This window comes from Microcaecilia unicolor, chromosome 2 (assembly GCF_901765095.1).
Source record: "Microcaecilia unicolor chromosome 2, aMicUni1.1, whole genome shotgun sequence".
NCBI lineage: Eukaryota > Metazoa > Chordata > Amphibia > Gymnophiona > Siphonopidae > Microcaecilia > Microcaecilia unicolor.
This window is the reverse complement of record NC_044032.1, coordinates 125,556,625-125,578,328: the sequence shown is the minus strand read 5'-3', so window position 1 is coordinate 125,578,328 and position 21,704 is coordinate 125,556,625. Positions and strand designations below refer to the sequence as shown.

Below are 21,704 nucleotides of genomic sequence, written 5' to 3'. Positions count from 1 at the left end.
GCCTCTTTAGGCTGGTCAGTTGTTAATGCTTGATTGATTTCTCCCAGTACAGAGCTACCAGCATGGGGGACAGAAATGTAAACTGGAAATGAACTTAGTCAATGGTTGTCATCATTCTCTGTTAACGTATCACACTTTTAACAATTTCATAATCAAATACAGTCCGTTTGCAGTTTCACCCTGAATGTTCTGTCAGATTCACCTGTAATAAGTAATCTGCAATTGTGATCAGACTGAATTTTAGATCCTTAGCTCCTTACTTGATGTAAAACTGCCTTTCTTTGATACCAAGTCTCAGTTGTTTCAACTGTCTGAATTTTAACAGTAACTTGGTGGAGTGGATAGACTGGGACAGAGCCAAATTCTCGTCTTAATCTCTTTCCAGACAGTATTAGATTCTTTTTGCAGAAACTTATTTCAGTTCAAAAATATGTTCAATGAAGAACTTAATTATCCTTGCCCTGTTATTGTAGAAATGTCAGTGTTTCCATGTCTGTCTTTGTGCTGCAGATGTTGTTGATGCACCATTCTGGAGTGACCTCAGAGCAGATGCGCTGGAGTTTGAAGCAGACTCTTGGAGCCTCACTGTAGAACCAACATTTTTTCATAAGCAAGAAAAAGATGTTATCAAGAGGCAGGATGTTATTTTTGGTGGGTGCAGTCTTTTTGTAATGCAAGTTTATTGAGTTTAATTAATGGAGTCTATTCAGCTAAGAACTATGATGAAAAGGAAATTTTCCACTTTTAATTCTGTTTGAACAGAGAAAAGTAAGCCAAATTGATCAAGGTTTAAATATTGTGGTAACAAATCCTAGATTAATGTTTTTGGGTGTGAAGACAGTATTGGTTTAGCAAAGGAGATGGATTTTTGGAATATTGGTGTCTAGCGTTGCCCAGCTCCATCTGATATAAGACTATGCATTGATTACCACACGTTAAAAAATTAGTACATGCAAAACGGGTTTTAACACACGTAAAGGAGACGTGTCCATTGAAAAATTCTATTGTGAATTAAAATACTTTTTTAAATTTCAACTTTTATTTCTATTTGCACAATACAGAAAAGAAAAGAGAAATAAACTGGTCCACATTATGAGGATGTAGTAAGAGAATTCAAAAACAGGAAAAGAAAAATACAAAAAATCAAGATCATACTATCCATATTATAGATCCAAATATGTATGCTTAATCTTCATCACCTTTATTCTTTCTAACAGGAAAGATTCCAACTGAGGGAATTCATAAAAAATGAGAAGCCCTTTTTACTAAGCAGTGGTAAGCCCACCGTGGGCTTACCGTGTGCCAATCCAGAATGACTTCAGGCCCAAAGTGTGCACCAGTGGTAGTTCCACCCCCAGTGAGCGGTATTTCCAGTAGAATGTGTCAGTCCCCCAAAAGCCTGTACTCACATATAGGTGACACTTGCAGACATAGGGGCTATTGTAGTGGTGTATAGTTTGATACGGTAAGCTTTTGGTGTGTTTTGGAGGGCTTACCATACAATATAAGGGGGAAAGAGTGAGATGTGTACCTGGGAGCTTTTACGTGCAGTCCATTGCAGTGCTCCCTAGGGTGCCCCACTGCTCTGCTGGGATGTCTGTGTGGCCAGCCTACTAAGAATGCTGTCTCCTCCTAAATCCCAATGGCTTGTTTTTCTGCATTTTTCACTAAGACTTTTTTCCCCCGAAAATGGACCAAAAAGATAAACTCACAGAGCACAAAAACATCTAGCAAATAGCCATTTTCAAAATAAAAGATAGACATTTTGCTGTTTCAAAAATAGCTATATAATATTCCCCACTTGAATTTTGGACATTTTGGGCAAAATGTCCAAAGTTGGACTTAGATGTCGTATCAAAAATGCCCCTCCATGAGTCTATTCAGAGAGCCGAAGAAAAATGCAAAGTGAACTTTTATTTTGCAGTCCTTAAGACAGCAGAACAGTGAGCAAAGATTTGCACAGATGCATCAAATCAGTTCTGTATGGCTTCCTTCATAATGTTCACAGTTTGCGGAATAGTACACCAAAAAAAATTGCTGAACATTGAAACTAGAGTAGGCTTTACAACACGAGGACTACAGATGTATGCACTTTTACAGTTAAGATCCCTTTTGGAAAATCGGCAATTAAACAACTTCATTTTGCCTTCTATCCTATTTAATCCCTTTTTAAGCCCTCTAGCAATTCTTATTCAAGAGTCAGGGATTTCATTTCATTTTTACGCCAATATCCTGCTTCTTCATCACACTGATCCTGATAACATGGACATCAAGTCTATACAGCTTTGTGGAGACTCCATTGCACAATGGCTCAGTAAACATTAAATCATTTTAAATTGTGAAAAAACTGTAGCCTGCTGGCTATCTGGCCATTATAGTTGTCAAAGTTCCAACCTCCAACTCTTTGGCACTATTATTTCTCCTGTCAAGACCTTCCACTAGCTTGGCATTATTTTTGATTCCCAGCTTTCATTTGCCCCTCAAGTCTCCTCAGTATATAAATCCATCTCTTTTTATTTTTTTGCAACAACTACGATTAATTCAATTTTTTTAAATCATGATGTATTCCACTCCTTTGTCTTGTCAATCCTTATGACTAGATTTGATTACTGCAATATTATTTATTTAGGTGCTACCAAATAAACTTTCCAAAAGCTTCAAACACTGCCATCCACCTTCTCTGTAATTTATTAAAATCAGTCCATTACTTTGGTCCTACAGCAACACCACTGGCTCCTTGTTGAACATTGTGTAAAATTCAAAACCCTACTGTTGGCCTTTAGAGCATTTCATTTTGGCACTCCTACTTAGTTATCTTCCCTTACTATTCCATATTCCCCTGCACGTGTCTTTAGATCTTTAAATGACCACCATATGGTCCTACCCAAACCCTGCCTGACTTTACTAGTCATATTGCTTTCTACTATATGGACCCAAGCCTATGGAACTCCCTACCTCTAGCGATCCGAGGAGAACTATCCCTAAAATGTTTTAAAGTAGCAGTTAAAATGTGTATTTTCTAGCAGGCATATGGCACCTGACATAGCTGGCTTTGGCAGATTCGGACATTCCTTGTGTGATTGTGTCTGTCTACCTCTTGTTTGGAACGAGTGTTTGCTTTTACTTTTCATTAATGTAGTTATTTTCTTTCATGTTTTTATTAGTTTGTAAACCACTTTACTGTGCAATGTCTGTTCAAGCGATATAGTAAATAGGTATATGGGGCAGGTGAAGGATTGGTTGGCGTTGCATGGAATGTGTTTGAATGTGGATAAGACTGAGGTCATGATTGTGGGGAAAGCTGAGCACAATTTATGGCCTGAAAGGGTTAATGTGGGTGATAAATACATACCTGTGCAAAAGGAGATGATACTCTTAGGTGTTCAATTAGACAGCACTTTGAACATGAGTGCTCAGGTTAGTAAAGTTGTTCAGGCTTGGTTTTTTTCAGTTACATTTGCTGCATAGGCTTAAACCGATGTTATCTACTTGTGGTACAAGGGCTAGTGTTGTCACGCTTAGACTACTGCAATGCCGTATATCTCATAATATCATCACCGAGACTTAGGGCTTTGCAGATGGTACAAAATGTGGCAGCACGATTGATAGCTGGGATGGGTAAGTTTGTTCATGTCTCACCATTTCTTAAGAAACTGTTGTCCAGCAGATATATTATAAGGTCCTTGACACTAATCCATCGCACTTTGTATGCGGTTGCTCCTGCCTACTTTCGGGGAGTTTTGAAGGTATACTGTCCTACCAGATCTTTGAGATCGGATAAAACAATGCAATTGTCACTGGATCCAATTATGCAATCACACTATACATAAACAAGGTCTTCATCATTTACAGTGGCAGGTACACAGCTATGGAATACACTCAAAGGTCACGCACGTTTATGTAGGTATGTGTTTCAGTTTAAGAAGCAGCTTAAAAAACTGCTTTTTTGTGGCAGCATTCTACTGAATAGTGATTACTATACTGTTTATTTGATTTAATCTAGTGGGTAATAATTGGATTGTTTTGTATTTTGTTTTTTGTGTCTTGTTTTTATTATGTATGTAATTTTGAAATCACCCAGGTTTTAAGGTGGTATATAAATGTTAAAATAAATAAATAAAAATAAGTCTTCAATAAACAATTGCAAGCTATTGCAAGACAATTCCAAAGTGTGCTTTGCCACAAGATGAACTGGACTTTGCAAACATAAACTGACTAATAGCGATTCCAATATATTTATTGCCCTCCCTGTTTCTTTGGCCAGTGGTGATCAATGCTTTTCCAAACTATTGTTCATTAAAAACATGTATTAATTCCTCAATGATGTAAGGAAGACATGTTGGGCTGGCTACTTTGTCAACAGACATAAAATTGCACAAAATATAGACCTGAAGAAACTTGTTTCTACAAGGTTCAAGATACAAATAACATTTGCTAAACTGAAAGCACAGGAAGTAAAAGTTTTAAATTATAATGTGCAGATCTTCCCGTGCATAGCATATTAAAATCCAGTGGCGTACCAAGGGGGGGGGCAGTGGGGGCGGTCCGCCCTGAGTACAAGCCGCTGGGGGGGGGGGGGGAGTGCCGTGCGCCTGTTGGCTGAGTCCGCTTGTTCCCTCCCTGCTGCTCCCTCTGCGCGGAACAGGTTACTTCCTGTTCTGGGGCAGAGGGAGCAGCAGGGAGGGAACGAGCGGACTCAGCCAACAGGCGCACGGCACCCCCCCCAGCAGGTAAAAATGCACCCGGGGGGGGGGGGGGGGGGGGGGGGGGGAGAGGGTGTAATTTTGCTGGTGGTGGGGGGTGTAATTTTGCTGGTGGGGGGGGGGCTGCACTGCACCCGGGGGGGGGGGGGCGCATCGGCGATCCGCCCCTTGTGTCAGGCAGCCTAGGAACACGACTGTTAAAATCTTAGCACAAATTGCTCTATAGGCTTGGTTTGAATTGGTTTTATATTGTATATGTTTACTTATTAAATATTCTCTGTTATTTGTTGTCTTTATTATCTTTGGTTTATTTATTTTATTTGTTCAGGCTTATGGATCACATTTTCTTAACACTCAACATGATGTAGTGTTTTTAAAATTATTTATTAGATACTTTGGAGCATACATAAAGATAGAACAATATAACTACATATACACAAATCACCAGAGTGAATTTTATATTAAACCAAAAATCCTACTAGGAGAAAACAAACCGAAATTTACTTATTTCCCTTTTCCCCCGGTTTCTATATATGGCGCCTGAAAATTCATACAGAAACCGAAGTGTATGCTATAACAATGCACATAACTTAATTGGTTAACTAGCCAATCAGCATTGTTAATTGGATTTTAACAAGCAATTATCAGCACTAATTAGCATTAATTGAGATTTAGGCACAGAACTCACTAAGTGTATTCTATAATGTGCAGCACCTAAATTCTAAGTTGCATAGTTCAAAAAGGGGGTGTGACTATGGGCGGGACGTTTTTAAAATCTATAGAATATACCCGCTCTGCGCCTAATTAAAGCATTGGATTTATACCAAGAAAAATGTGGCCTAAATGGATGTGACCAAATTTGGTCGCATGGTGAGCCGCTTGGCTTATTCTATATACCATGTGGAAATTTAAGTCTATTCTATAAAATTTAGGTGTGTTTTAGAGAATATGCCTAGGCGTAATTTTTTTCTGCGTAGGTTTTTCAGGTGCCATATATAGAATCTAGCCCTTTATGACTATGTCACTCATTAATCCACATCATTGTAAAACCAAGTAATGAGGCATACCAAGTAACACCTTCAAAATTGCCCACACAGGGTTCTAATGTTTAGGTATACGATTATCTGGCAGCTTGCCTGACCTATTTAAATTAAACTGTACTCTGATGATATATAACATGGCTGAAGGTTCACCTAGGGTGCCCAGTTCCTTTATACCAGCTCTGTACCAAAATAACTCTGGGATAAAGTTATTCAAAGGTACAGATTGGGGGAAGGCTACAAGACATTTTACTGTTTGAATATCCCTCAAAGCACATTTGGCCTATCATAAAAGATCAGGCTGTCCTGTAGATGTCGGTAGCCATGCATTAAGGAAACAATCTGAGTTATTCTCTTAAGAAGAATGGACAAAAGCTGCACTATCCCACTGTGTGAATTTAGTAGAACCTTTATCCTAAACAATTTATGGCTGTTACTGATGCAGAAAGGGCTTTCATCAAGTACTAAGTTAAGTGTCATGACGACTTCAGCAATCAAGGCTTTTTATAATTATTCCTTCACTTTAAAAATGTAGAGTAGGTTGTGTGGATGTTGTGTAGAGTATGTTGTGTGGATCAGTGAAACAACACTTTTATTTTAATGCATGATGAATTGCACTTTTTAAACAGCAGAATGTACAGGGGTATAAAGAATTTGCATGGCATGGTACCTGTATACAGTCTAACTCCAGGGCCTTGAATATTATATTTGTAGGGGGCAAGTTTCAAATAAAATATGTGCTGCAAAATACACTGGTATACTTACTGCATGTACTTGCAACTAATACTCAAAAGAAAAATAATGCTTGGCTGTAGTGGACGGAAGGGAGGGTAAAATAGCATTCATATTTTTGAAAATTCCATATACACATGGAGGGCCATAATCGAACGGGGTGCCTGAGTTTTCATGACGGCGTCCTCGCAGGATGACCCCATAAAGTGGCGGGGCAACCCATATTATCGAAACAAGATGGGCGTCTATCTTTCGTTTCGATAATATGGTCGGGGACGCCCAAATCATGAAATTTAGGTCGACCTTAGAGATGGTCGTCCTTAGGTCATTTTTGAGATGGTCGTCCCAGGTTTTCAGCAATAATGGAAACAGAAGACGCCCATCTCAAAAATGACCAAATCCAAGCCATTTGGTCATGGGAGGAGCCAGCATTCGTAGTGCACTGGTCCCCCTCATATGCCAGGACACCAACCAGGCACTATAGGGGGCACTGCAGTGGACTTCAGAAAAAGCTCCCAGGTGCATAGCTCCCTTACCTAGGGTGCTGAGCCCCCCAAACCCACCCAAAAAAAAACCACTCCCCACAACTGTACACCACTACCATAGCCCTTAGGAATGAAGGGGGGCACCTACATGTGGGTACAGTGGGTTTCTGGTGGGTTTTGGAGGGCTCACATTTACCACCACAAGTGTAACAGGTGGGGGGATGGGCCTGGGTCCAACTGCCTGAAGTACACTGTACCCACTACAACTGCTCCAGGTACCTGCATACTGCTGCGATGGACCTGAGTATGGCATTTGAGGCTGGCAAAAAAGTATTTCTAAACTTTTTTTTATGGTGGGAAGGGGGTTAGTGACCACTGGGGGAGTAAGGGGAGGTGATCCCTGATTCCCTCCGGTGGTCATCTGGTCAGTTCGGGCACCTTTTTGATGCTTGGTCGTGGAAAAAAATGGACCAAGTAAAGTCGCCCAAGTGTTTGTCAGGGACGCCCTTCTTTTTTCCATTATCGGCCGAGGACGCCCATCTCCTAAGCACGCCCCAGTCCCGCCTTCGCTACACTGCTGACACCCCCCCGTGAACTTTGGTCGTCCCCGCGACAGAAAGCAGTTGAGGGCGCCCAAAATTGGCTTTTGTTTATGCCAATTTGGGCGACCTAACGAGAAGGACGCCCATCTCCCGATTTGTGTCGGAAGATGGGTGCCCTTCTCTTTCGAAAATTCACCTGAAAGGGATATTCAAAAGGGTTTAACTGGGCAGGAGAGGCCAAGCTGGTCATTTGTGGATATTCAGCAGCACTTAACTGGATAGTGCCACTGAATATCCTCTCTGACCGCCAAAGCACTAATTGACTAGATTAAAGGTTGTCCAGAAGTGGAGCATTGGAGGAGCCAGGGCCACCAAAAAAAAAAAGGGGGGGGGGAAGATTCCTCTGGCACAGTCTCCAAGGAGGGCCCATTGCCAGCAGTCAAAAGAGTCTGCTCTGCCGGTCACAGGTCCTTCCTGTCATGTCCTGTCTATGTGGAAACAGGAAGTTATTTCACAAGAGGTGGGAAGTGGCAGGAAGAAGGACCTATAGCCAGCAGATCACTCTCTCTCGTTCACTGATGTGGGAAGGGGTGGCGGTGATGGGGGGGTCAGTGGCGGGGCCCTGAAGATTGTTTGCCCTGGGCCCAACTTTGTCTCTTGGCCGCCCTGGGAGGAGGATTAGGGTTAAGTGAATAGATAAAGTTAGGACAGCTGAAAGACTGTCCTAATGTTATCAACCAAGTTAACTGTGTACCAGTTTGAGTATCATCTTGTAGGTGGTTATCTTCTGAGTTGCTGCACTAACTCGGTAACTCTGGAGGCCAGACATGCACCAGCATTGACTATCTGGGGTTAACTCAGCTCACGGTGGTGAGAGGCTTACCAGTCATTTACTGCCTCACAATAAATATCAGCCCCACAGTGTTTTACTCTACCAGCTTAAACCGTTGCCATTGTCTCTCCCTACCCCCCCCCCCCCCCCCCCTGGCTCAACAATAACTCCCTTAACCCAGCTAAGTATGCATGTTATGAAAATTTATGCTCATCTCATCTTTAGCTGTGCAGAGGAAGGCAGGTTTGAAACAGTTTACTTCAGCTAATAACTATTTACCCGAATAAATGGCTTTGAAAATTGTTTTATAAGTAACCTGTAAAATTTACTAATGAGTTTTGTGACAATCCTTAACTTTTACCTCAAAAAGGTATAGCACACATGAATGTCAGAATTTTAAGAGAAAGTTACAGATAAAACAATATGAATGTAATAATTTTAAGAGAAATGTACAGCTAAAACAATCAGAAACACGTTTGAAGAGAATTTCCACTTTCACTGTCCTGTCTTTCATTCTTTGTATTACAGAGCTGATGCAAACAGAGCTACATCACATCCAGACATTGTTCATCATGTCCGAAATATTCAGGAAAGGAATGAAGGAGGAACTCCAACTGGATCACAACATCGTGGACAAAATATTCCCCTGCTTAGATGAACTTTTAGAGATTCACATGCAGTTTTTCTCCAGGATGAAAGAGAGAAGACAGGAATCTTTTGAGGGAAATGGCAGAAATGTTGTAATCAACAGGATAGGCGACATCTTAGTACAACAGGTACAATGTTCTGATAACAGGATTAGGGGCCAATTTACCAAACTGTGGGGCCCTTTTACTAAGCTGCAGTAAAAGGGGCCCAGTGCTTGCGGCAGCAGCCGTTTTTGTGCACTCTGAGGGCCTTTTTACTGCAGTGGGTAAAAAGCCCCAAAAAAGAAATGGCCATGCGGTAAGTATGCACTTACTGTGTGGCCATTTCTGGGGGGGGGGGGGGGGGGGGGGAGCACTTACCACCACCCATTGAGGTGGCGGTAAGGGCTCCCGCGCTAACCCAGCGGTAATATTTTTCTGGAATTTCCGGGAGCACCAGAAATGCCAAGCGCTGGGGGCAGAACTACCGCCAGAGGCCACTTTAGGCCTGCGGTAGTTTGTTTTGCTGCACAGCAACCTTTTAGTAAAGGGCCCCTGTATTAGCTGTTAACGTGGCAACTAACATGCTCTTAACTGTTAAAGTAAAGCCTTAGCAGTTAATGTGCAGTAATTTCCATGTTAACAGCTAATGCAGATTGTGGTGGAATGGAATGAAGAATGGGTAGGAACTACACCTAACCAAAGAAAAGCAAGAAAATGCTGCCACAAAACGATCAAAATAGAAGAAAAGGGTGGAAGGGAAAGTTCCAAGAACTTAGCAAACAATAACAGGTAAAATAACTAGTATCAACAGTAAAACTAGCTAGACATTTTATTACTACCTGAATACTACCTTGAGGGTGTAAGAAAATAACTGCTCACAGATTTTGAACAGGGTCTCAGTGCAGAGATCTTTACCCTCCACACTCCCTCTCTGAAATTGGGGATTTCCAGTAGATACTGGCTGGATTTTGAACTTCAGGGCCAGTCAGAGCCCAGAGCATTAACACTGAGGGGTATTTGGCTAAATAGCAGTGCTGATTACTTTCCCTCAGGACTTAAGCTGAAAGGAAAATAGTCACCTCTGCAACAGCTTTAAAGCAGAAGACAGACACCACCTGCTGGCCAAACAAGAGAAATGCACTGGGGAAAAATATGTCAGAGAGCCACATGATACATCACAGACATAAGTTCCCTGTTTCACCACAGCCATGTATTAACCCACCAGATAACATGGCATACCAACTGAATTAGGTGTAGCTAACCATATTACGATATCTGCAATTCAGTTAATGCACAATAAAGAATTTTTCTCTGTGTTAAGTAAATGGCAAAATGTTAGGAACGCCCCCAGCAATTAACGCAGAGACTTGCAGATATATGCATTAATTTTGGTTGTTATTCTACATGTATTACCCACCAGATAACCATATTGCGATATCTGCAATTCAGTTAATCCACTTGAAATTCAGAAAAAACTGCATGCAGCTTAGTACGTCTTACAGGCAATACAGTGAGGTTCGTTTATACTCGTAACCCTGTCAATATAGGGATATACTTACCATTGCATGAGCCTAGCAAAAAGCCCACAGCTGTAAATGGTATCACCTCCTGTTGAACCACTGCTTTCCAGCATCTGTCTCTTTCTCCCTTTTTCTCCCCCCCCCCCATATAAGTCAGGCATCTCTCTCTCTATGACCCCCCTCCCCAGGTCCTTCAAACTCGCAGCAGCAGCAATGAAAGCAGGTAGACTTCAGCCAGCCCCATCAGGGCCTTTCCTCTGCCCTTTCATGCCCTATCACTTCTAAAGCACCCCCATCTGAAGATCCATCATGATAACCACAAGACAGTGGAGGAAAGGCTAAAGCATCTAGGGATCTTCAGCTTGGAGAAAAGAAGGCTGAGGGAAGATATGATAGATGTCTAAAAAATAATGAGTGGAGTGGAATGGGTAGAAGTGAAGCGTCTGTTTACTCTTTCCAAAAATACTAGGACTTAAGGGGCTTGCAATGAAGCTACAAAGTAGTAAATTTAAAATGAATCAGAGAAATGTTTCTTTATCAACGTGTAGTTAAACTCTGGAATTTGTTGCTAGAGAATGTGGTAAAGGTGGTTAGCTTAGCAGAGTTTTAAAAAGGTTTGGATGACTTCCTAAAGGAAAAGTCTATAGACCATTATTTATTTTTGTTACATTTGTACCCCATGCTTTCCCACTCATGGCAGGCTCAATGTGGCTATGGAGGGTTAAGTGACTTGCCCAGAGTCACAAGGAGCCTCCTGTGCCTGAAGTGGGAGTTGAACTCAGTTCCTCAGGACCAAAGTCCACCACCCTAACCACTAGGCCACTCCTCCACATTATTAAAAGGACTTGCGAAAATCCACTGCTTATTTCTGGGATAAGCAGCATTAAATGTTTTGTACTTTTTTGGGATCTTGTCAGATATTTGTGACCTGGATTGGCCACTGTTGGAAATAGGATGCTGGGCTTGATGGACTTTTGGTCTGTCCCAGTATGGCAATACTTATGTACTTAGTCTATTGGCAGATGAACCTAGGCTAGTGTGCCAGATATTTGGGAGAAAAGTCATAATTTTTTTTAGTCAAATGATTGTATTCAGATCTAATATGTAGTGGAAATAGGTCTGTAAACTGGGACTTGGGCAGCTAGCATCCACTCTGGGGTAAATATTCATTTGATTTCTTGAGCTGAATAAATTTTAAAGCAAATCTTTTGACTAGAATGAAGTGAATATGTAGGAACATATTGATGATCTCTTGGTCTAGAGCACTGTCCTTCTACAAATGTCTGCTTCTTGTGCACTATTTATAAACTTTTCACAGTATATATGTAAATAGCCTGTATATGCATAAGCTGATTTGATCTGAACAAAAGCTTTCCTGGGTGTAAAACTGGGGAGGGATTATATTCTGCTTTGTCCCCTAAAATTAATTTGGATGACCCTATGCCAGGAAGGCGCTGAACTGTTTTGAAATATTTCAATATCTCAATCATATTTCTCCTGCCTGTCCTCAACTCTAAGTTATGCGTATGGTTTTTGGTGTAGAGCTTCCAATATTTTGGTAAGCATTTTTCTGGATCACATCCAGCCTGTTGATAATCCTTTCAAAATATGACCTTCAGAACTGGATACAATATTCTAAATGGCATTTGCCTCCTCCATCCACTCTGCTATGGTATGAAATTTTTTGAGATGACTCGGTTTAAGGTTTTATATTGTTTTCTTTTAAATTTAGTTTTCAGAAGAAAATGCACATAAAATGAAGCAGATCTATGGAGAATTTTGCAGCCACCACAAAGAAGCAGTGAATCTCTTCAAAGAACTACAACAAAATAAAAAATTCCAGAGTTTTATCAAAGTAAGTCTCTATTTAGATAAGTCTTAACAATGTTATGTCATATAGAAAGAAATAGGGGACAGTAATTGGATTGATTTATTGCTCCCTTCTGCACTGGTAAAAGTGGGCAGGATTGAGGGTGGACACTTGTGCATGAAGATTAATTATGTAATGTCCATGAATAATTTTCAGCATGTAGTTTGTACCTGCTCTGGTCCAGGTGCAAAAGCATACAAGTACTTTGCACCCCATTCCATTTCTTTACTTTGGTCTTCACTGTAGATATGCACACTGGATGATTTAGAAGAACTAAGGCAAAAAAAAATACACCTGTAAATCTGGAAGAGATACTAAAAAAAACCTGAACTAAACAGTAGTAAATCACAAGGAGCTGATAGTGTTCACCCAAAAATTCTCAAGGAATCCAAATATGAAATTGCAAATCTGCCTCTAATAATCTCTATCCTGTCTTTAAAATTAGCTACTGTAGCAGAGAGATGGAAGGTATCAAATAATGCCGGTTATATAAAGAATTGTAGGAGAGACCCCGGAAACTACAGAACAGGGAGCCTGACGATTGTGTGGGGGCAATATGGTGGATTGACTTTTGGCAATATGGTGGAACCAGGTGTTAAGAACAGACAGGCATGTGGGTAAAAAAAAAGCCAACATGAAGTTACTGAAGCAAAGTCATGTCTTACTAATCTATTAAATGAAGCATATGAAAAGGGGTAAACCTGTTGATGTAGAGGAAATTAAAGGGTCATGAAGGAATGTCCTCTTATGAACTGGTAATCTTTTAAATTATAGGAAGCAAAGAGTAGCATTACAATCGATTATCCTAATGAAGAAAGGTATGAAGTAAAGTTCCCCTGGGATCTGTACTAGAGCCAGAGTTGGTCAGGAAACAGGAGTAATAAGCAGGGTAATTAAATTTACAGCTGACACAAAATTATTAAATATAGCTTAGAGTGTACTAAGAGGAGCTTGCAAAATTGAGGAATAGGGCATCTAAATGAAAAATGAAATTTAATGAAGATCAATACAAAATGATGCACACCGAGAAAAACTAGATAGGCGAACAAGAAAACTCCTCCATGCCCATGAGGTCATATATAAGAATCAGTGTATGCCTAGACTGTACATTCCTAGATCAGAAGGAGGGATGGGTCCCATAGAAGTAGATTACACCCATCGAGCTACTATCATAGGCCTCCAGGCTTACCTAATGGTATCATTAGTTCCCAATGCACAAAGGTCACTGAAATATGAATAAAACTTCCAGAATCCAGTTCTATCATTAAACTTGGACAAGCATTCCGATAAGTAGAATAGGCAGTAATAGAATTTGCAAAAGATGAGAAAAAAGCTCTTCAAGGAACTGGATCAGCAGGGGAGAAACAACAAGTGGCAAATGCATAAGTACAGTGGGAAATACAAAATGTCACTCCAGGAGCCATTCATGGATCAACATCAGACACACGAATGGTTAAGGAAAAGTGAATTAAAACCTAAGGGTGAGCGGTTGATAGTTGCAGCCCAGGACAGCAGATTGCAGACAAGATGATTTATAGCAAGCATTGAAAAAACTGGTGCAATAGACATCTGTAGATTTTGTAAGAAAGAACTGAAAACAGCTACTTATCTTGTGGCTGGCTGAGAAGTGTTGATGGTGGAATATTTTTACACAGAAAGGCACAACAAGGTGGCATGTCTCATTCATTGGAAACTCTGTAAGCATTACAACATCAGTGTACTGGAAAAGCATTGGGATCATGACCCTAAGAGAATTGTGGAAAATGAAGAGATTGTGATCACCTGGGACATCCCCATCCTGACTGATAAAATGCTGGATGCAAAAAAAAAAATGGATATAGTGATAAAAGAGAAAAATACCGAACGGCATTGATTATAGAGGTGTACGTCCCAAATGAGTACCAATCAAGAAATGCAATCTGAGACCAAAAACAATAGTGGCAGAAAGATATAGAAATATTTCCCATCATTTTGGGTGCCACAGGCTTGATTAAAAATAACTTACCGATGCATCTGGATAAGTTGCCTATACATGTTATATCTTATGAACTCCAGAGAGAAGGTCTCTTTGGCACAATGCAAGTACTAAAGCAAGAGTGTTAGCAGTAAATTTGAGAGACTGAGATCATACGCCACATACCCTGGCTTCGGAGTGAAGTTCATTCCTGCCATGGTATATGCAAAACTAACCCACTTGGAGAAATTGTCCCTAAGAAAAATAATGCCAACCGTGAAGGTAATTTTACAATGAGCCACCTAACCTGTGTGACAGGTGTGTATATAATTCAAACCAGTTTTCTAAAGGAAAGTAGGCACTGAGGAGTCCTGTTACTAAGCTGCGGTAAAAGTGGCCTGTGGTAATGTAGGCACATGAATTGGGCACACGCGGGCCAGTTTTTACCATGTCTGCAAAAAAGGATTTTTTTAAAAATGGAACCGGAAAAGGGCTGCAGTAAAACTGACACCAGCGTGCATCCAAAACCAGCCTGAACCCTTAACATCACCCATTGATCTAACAATAAGGGCTCACTCGATACATGCGCGGTGACTGGTCAATACGCACCAAGTGCCAATTAGCACCAGAAACGATACGCTTGGGAGGAAATTATAAATAAATCATCCAGGCGGTATGGGAGTGCACCAAATCTGAAATTACTGGCAGGGGGTGCGGTAGCCTGGGTTTGGCAGGCACTGCAAGTGCACAGCACCTAATGCGCCTTAGGAAAAGGGCCCCATAGTTTCCCTTTGTGAAAATTACAGCATGTAACTTGCCCATACACATTTATTATTATTATTTGTTACATTTGTATCCCACATTTTCCCACCTATTTGCAGACTCAATGTGGCTTACATGGTACCGTAAAGCATTCGCCCAGTCCGGTAAAGAACAAATATAGTGTGATATGTGGTAGGATAAGGTTCATGTGTTACAGACACATTTGAAAACTTAAAGAGGAAGAGTTATGTTATGTCCATTGCGAGCTTTGGTTTCGTTGTGTAGCAGGATCCGTAGGGTATGCCTTTTTCAATAGATTTGTTTTTAGTGATCTCCGGAAGTCTAGGTGGTCATAAGTTGTTTTTACGGCTTTTGGTAGTGCATTCCACAGTTGTGTACGTATGTAGGAGAAGCCGGCTGCATAAGTTGATTTGTATTTAAGTCCTTTGCAGCTCGGGTAATGGAGGTTTAAGTATGTCCTTGCTGATCTGATTGTGTTTCTGGTTGGTAGGCCTATGAGATCTGTCATATATCCCGGGGTCTCGCCGTAGATAATTTTAATGACCGTGATGCAGATTTTGAAGGCTATATGTTCTTTGATTGGGAGCCAATTCAGTTTTTCTCGGAGGGGTTTGGCGCTTTCGAAATGTGTTTTTCCAAATATGAGCCTGACTGCCATGTTCTGAGCAGTCTGTAGTTTCATTATGATTTGTTCTTTGCATCCTGCATATATTCCTTTGCAGTAGTCTACATGGCTTAGTACCATTGATTGTATCAAGTTGCAAAACATTTCTCTCAGGAAGAATGGCTTCACGCATTTGAGTTTCCACATTGAGTGGAACATTTTCTTTGTTGTAGATTTCACTTAGCTCTCTACTGTAAGGTTTCGGTTGATTGTGATTGTGACATCTACTGTTTACATACACAGGTTTCACAGCTTAATTTATTCACATAAACGCATATTTTATAAAGTATGCATGTAAACACTAACTACACCCCACTCTCAGGAAAATCAGTTCAAGTAAACTGACTATATGCACATAAGTTTACTTGTACAGTGTATATAGTTGGGCAGTTTTATAAAAGGCATTTCTACATGTAAAATCCAAAGATACTAGAGATGCATAATCAGATTTCCAAAGGTGGCATCTTCAATCATTAAACTAATAGGACTTTTATTTTCTGGACAACTTAACCTTGCACATTTGGCAGGGCCTGAGCTGTTAACAAGTTGGCTTGCAGGATGTACCTCCTCATTCTCCTGGGGGCCTCCAGATTGGCTGATACACTGCTTCTGTTATGGGGGGCACTATGTGTTAGGGGTGTGCAGAACATGGACCAGGGGGGTCAGTTTCAGCAAGCAACGGAAGAAGTGCTGATACCACCAAGTACCTCCTTTAAAAAAAAGATAGCAGAACATAGTACAGAGAAGGCAAAAAAGGGAATGGAATGCATTAGGGCTCTCCAAGGAGAAAATATAACTGAGAATATGATAGAAGTTGATAAAATAATAAATAAGTTGGTACATATCAGTATGAGGCAGTTATTTATCCTTCCAAATTACAGTATGATGGAGGCACTATGGGAAACTAATTGATGGCAGATTTTAAATCTGTTTAAGAAAGCATCATCAACTGGGCAATTAAGCTGTGGGATTAGTTGCTGGAGGATGTAGTCAGACATAAAAATTGTTTGAATAAGTTGTTGGAGGACTGGTCCATTAAATTATTAGACAGGTAGACTTAGGGATCACTACTTCTTATTTTTGTGAGTGAACAAGAAATGAATCTCTCCATGAAGGGGAAGGGATTTTAGGAATGTAGGGCTCAGTCAATATTTGGTCTAGCCAGCATGCAGTTCTTATGTTGTTTCAACTAAACTCAATAACTGGGAAGAGGACTGAATATTATCACAAACACATCACAATAGCACAGGTTCTCAAATATGAACATGAAGCATCAAAAATATTAGACATAGGGAGGAAAAAGCCTCAAGAAGCTCCCCGCTTAAAAGCCTGTGGAGTCGGACTGCTTCATCATCGACTAAAAAACCTCCCATACAAATGGGACCTTAATGTAGTCACTTTAGAAACACGCTTCAAAAAATATATAACGTATCACTTAGCTGCACGGTTGTCTCTTTCTCCCAGCTCATATGAAAACAAGGGCTATGGCTGATGATGACCAGCATTTCGTTTTGCTGCATCAGGGTCAGCGGGTCACAGCTTTCATTTTCTACGCCATTAAAACACGACCGAACATGGGAGGCAGACACAATAGTCGTGTTTTGATGGCGTAGAAAATTAAAGTTGTGACCCGCTGACCCTGGCGCAGCAAAACAAAATGCTGGCCATTGTCAGTCATGGTCCCTGCTTTTATATGAGCTGGGAGAAAGGGACAACCATGCAGCTAACTGATACCTTATATTTTTGAAGTTTGTTTCTAAAGTGACTATATTAAGATTCCATGGGGGGGGGTTAGCCGATGATGAAGCAGTCCAGCTCTACAGGCTTATAAGCTAGGAGCTTCTTGAGGCTTTTTCCTCCCTATATATATAATTTTTGATGCTTTTTGTTCATATTTGAGAACATGTGCTTTAGTGGTGAGTTCTTATGTTATTTGCTATCCTATTCTATGTTTTAATTAAATTTACACCTATCCCAGGCCTTGCTTCCTCTCTCTCACTTGATCTTACTGCTACCTTCTGAATCTTTCCCAAGTGTGTTTGAATTCTGGCATAATTTTGGTTGCTACCACATCTGGTAGTAGGTTATTCCAGACATCTACCACCATATATACTTAAATATTTCTTTATATTTTCTCTCCCTTTATCTTTAAGTTTCTTTTTCTGTGAAATGCTGCTGTCTTGTTCTTTACTGAACTGTGTTGTTTAATATTTGAATGTTTCTTTTCTGTCCTACCTAGGGTTACCATATGTCCAATTTTACCCATACATGTCCTCTTTTTGAGGACACTGCAGAACATCCAGGCGGGTTTTGCCAGCCTGCCCATTTGTCTGGGTTTGAAGACGAACGGGCAGGCTAGTGGGCAGGCGGGCCTCAGGGTATCCTATCCTCCCCTCCCCTCCTTTACCTTATTATCTTGCCCTGGTGGTCTAGTGGCCACTTTAGGGCAGAAAAGAGCCCTAAATTTGCTCCCAGCACTGCTTCAAAATGTCTGCCAAGAGTTAACGCAGCGACCTTGCGAGACAGGTCTGCAGCCCTGCTGGACAGGAAAGAAGGGGCTCTTTCCTGCCCTGAAGAGGCCACTAGACCACCAGGGCAGTACAATAAGGTACAGGAGGGGGGAGGTGATGTGAATGGAGTTATGTGGGTGGAGGGAAGATGGAAAAAAGATTGGGGAGGCCGGAGGGGATATAAATGGGGGGGAGAGAGTTGCAATCTGGCTTTCTTGGGGGGGGGGGGGGGGTCAGGGTGACAGGACAGGGGTGTGACAGGGGGGCGGGGCAGGGTGATATTTTGTTTCCTCTTTTTTTCTCACGGCAAATATGGTAACCCTAGTCCTACCTTTCCTTGATTTCCTTTAGAGAGTACATTTTCAGATCCAAAAGCCTGTCTGTGTAGAGTTTGTCCTTGCAAGAAATTTTTATTACCGTATAGTTTTTCTCATATAAACTATATGCATATTTTCAAAGCTGCGAAATAGTAATCTTTTGACTCGACGTCGAGAAATCCCAGAGTGCATTCTGCTGGTCACTCAGCGCATCACTAAATACCCTGTTTTGGTGGAGAGGATTCTGCAATATTCAAAAGGTAAGCAATGATGTAGCTGTTACTCAGCTGGAGGTTGAAGTTCTGATTATAGTTAATGCCCAAAGGACCAGATTCAGTAAAAGGCGCCAAAAAAATAGGCACTAAACCCCAAATTCTATATATGATTCCTTAAGTTGTGCGCATTAATTTGGCCATGCGGCCAAACTGCATGCACAACTTAATTGATTAACAAGCCAATCAGCACTGATAATTGGTACTTAACCAATTAGCAGCACTAATTGGCTTTAATTAGAATTTATGCGCACAACCTTATAGGCGTATTCTATAACGCGGTGCACGCAAATTCTAATATGCACAGCCGAAAAGGGGACGTGAAATGGGTAGGTTGTGGGTGTTCCAAAAAAATATACACACTGTTATGGAATACACCCGATCTGTGCTTAAGTTAAGCTCAGGAATTGAGGCCTGGATTTAGGTGGCACAAAAGGTTGCGCCTAAATTTTAGTCACAAGAATGGCACATTGCATATTCTGTACAGTGCACCAAACTTTAGGCGTAGTTTAAAGAATAGCGCTAAACGTGTGTTTTTTTTGTGCCAATTTTTCAGGTGCCATATATAGAATATGGCCCTTAGTGCTATTCTATAAAGGGTGCACACCCTTCATAGATCAGCATGCAGTGCCGGTTCCAGCACCTAACTTTAAGTGCCAGACTTACTCCTGCTGAAAACTGGTGCAAATCATGGGCATAGCCAGATTTCACCTTTGGGGGGTCCGGAGCCCAAAATGGGGGAGGGGGGCATAGTTTGGCCCGCCTCCTTACCGCAACCCCACCAGCTGAAGCCTTTCTCCATCACTGTTCTCTGTGCATTGCCTGCCCTGATTCCCCTCACATTGCGTGCATGCTCGGTTTTAGTGAATCTGAGCATGTTCGAAGTTTCGCGCATGCTCAGTTTCACTAAAACCTAGCATGCACGCGATGTGAGAGGAAGCGGGGCAGGCAATGCGCAGAGAACAACGCTGAAGAACAGCTTCAGCCGGCGGGGTTTTGGGACCCCCGCCAGCCAAACCAGTGGTGCCGGATTCAATTTGGAGGTGTATATGCTGGCGTCCAAGTTGGAACGTTCCTGATATGCCCATAGCCACACCCCATTTTGAGTAACATGTTATTATAGTTAGGCGCCATGCCTTATAGAATAGTGCACAGCCAGATGTGTGCATAAATCTTAATGAGTACAAGATAACATCAATAATTGCCTTTTAGAACCCAATTATTGACAGTTAAGAGCTCGTTAGCCAATTTATTTGCTTGCACATCTTGGCAGGATGCGCAAAGTTGGGTGCCATACATAGAATCTGGGGGGAAATGGATTTTTTGAGTAGTTTATTGAAAAAATACATTTAGAATAATGCCTAAATAGCAGTGACATATAAAACAATGCACCCACCTGCAATTTACGTAAGCATAATACAAAGCAGATGAAAAATCATCATCAATCAAATCAAGCTATTTAACACAGGAAACAGCATTTTGGGTTATGCCAAAGAGGCAGTTGCCCCATTGAAACAAGCTGGTCTTCCATATATATAATCCTATCTAATATTTCAAAGGCTTCCGCTGTTGCTACCAGAGGTTATACTTGCTAGAAGCCTGATAGGGATCGGATGAGGCAGGTCTTCCTCTATCTGTACCCAAGCTGGTTTTACCAACTTTACTAGGGATTTTAAATCATTATCCACCTTGCCATAAGAGGAAGACCATAAGACACCTGCAAAACTCCAGAACATTAATGCCTCCAGTAAGTTTTGGAAGCTTAGGCTTATCCAGTGCAATTATTGGGGTTCCACAGGAATTTAGTAACAGACTTATCTATTCATTCAAGAGTGGAGTTTGGAAAAGTTAGGTATAATGTACTGAGATTATATATGATCTTGGGTGCCAAACTCACCTTGATAGATTCCTCAGACTCCCACCCATCCACCCATTTAACTTTCTGATATGTTTCCATACTGGTATTTTTCCCCCCGTCTTCTATAGGAAACAGTATCAGAACCCAGACTTCTGCTCCTTGATCCACTACTTTTGCAACCCATCAGAAAACTGATAGAAATGTAACAGTGTATATAATCTGATGGCAGATAAGAACTGTGAGGGCAGTTCTATAAAAGGGCACCTACTAAAGACACCGGTTGTGGCACTTATTTCAACCCTATTCTATAAAGAAAAGCAGACACTTTAAGAGAATACCATCACAAATGGCCAAAAACACACTTACCCTCCTGTTTACAAAGCCGCGCTAGCAGCTGGTGGTGCGGTAATGCCAACAAAGTCCATTCACTTTGGATGAGCTGTGCCAGCATTGCCATGCGGCGTTGTAAACAGGTGGGTTAACATATAAAGCATAAGCCCTATACTAGTAAATGCGCACGCCAGGGGCATAGCCAGACTTCGGTGGGAGGGGGGTCCAGAGCCCGAGGTGAGAGGGCACATTATAGCCCCACCCCCCGCCATTGCCAACCCCGCCACCACTGCCACCACCAACTCCCCCCCCCACCGCCGCCGATCCTCTCGACCCCCCCTCCCGCAGCCAATCTGCCTTTGCTGGCAGGGGACCCCAACCGCCGCCAGCCGAGGTCCTCGTCTTCCCGCAAAAGGCTTCCTTCTGTTTCTGACGTCCTGCATGTTGTATGTGCAGGACATCAGACTCACAGAATGAAGCCTTGCAGATCAGCTGATCTGCAAGGCTTTGTTCTGTGAGTCTGACATCCTGCATGTTGTACGTGCAGGACATCAGAAACAGAAGGAAGCCTTTTGCGAGAAGAAGAGGACCTCAGCTGGTGGGGTTGGGGTCCCCCGCCAGCAAAGGCAGGCCACGGGGTCGACGGGAGGGGGGGTCGAGAGG

At 41.6% G+C, this 21,704-nt stretch overlaps 1 protein-coding gene across 1 annotated transcript in view; it reads left to right on the top strand.

The window, feature by feature from the left end:
* The window catches only part of ARHGEF28 (Rho guanine nucleotide exchange factor 28), a 562,380-nt gene that overhangs the window by 438,274 nt on the left and 102,402 nt on the right, over positions 1 to 21,704 (top strand). The window contains 4 exon segments of the mRNA XM_030193284.1: positions 511 to 651; positions 8,863 to 9,110; positions 12,216 to 12,338; positions 18,724 to 18,841. Coding sequence (XP_030049144.1) covers positions 511 to 651; positions 8,863 to 9,110; positions 12,216 to 12,338; positions 18,724 to 18,841 — 630 coding nt within the window.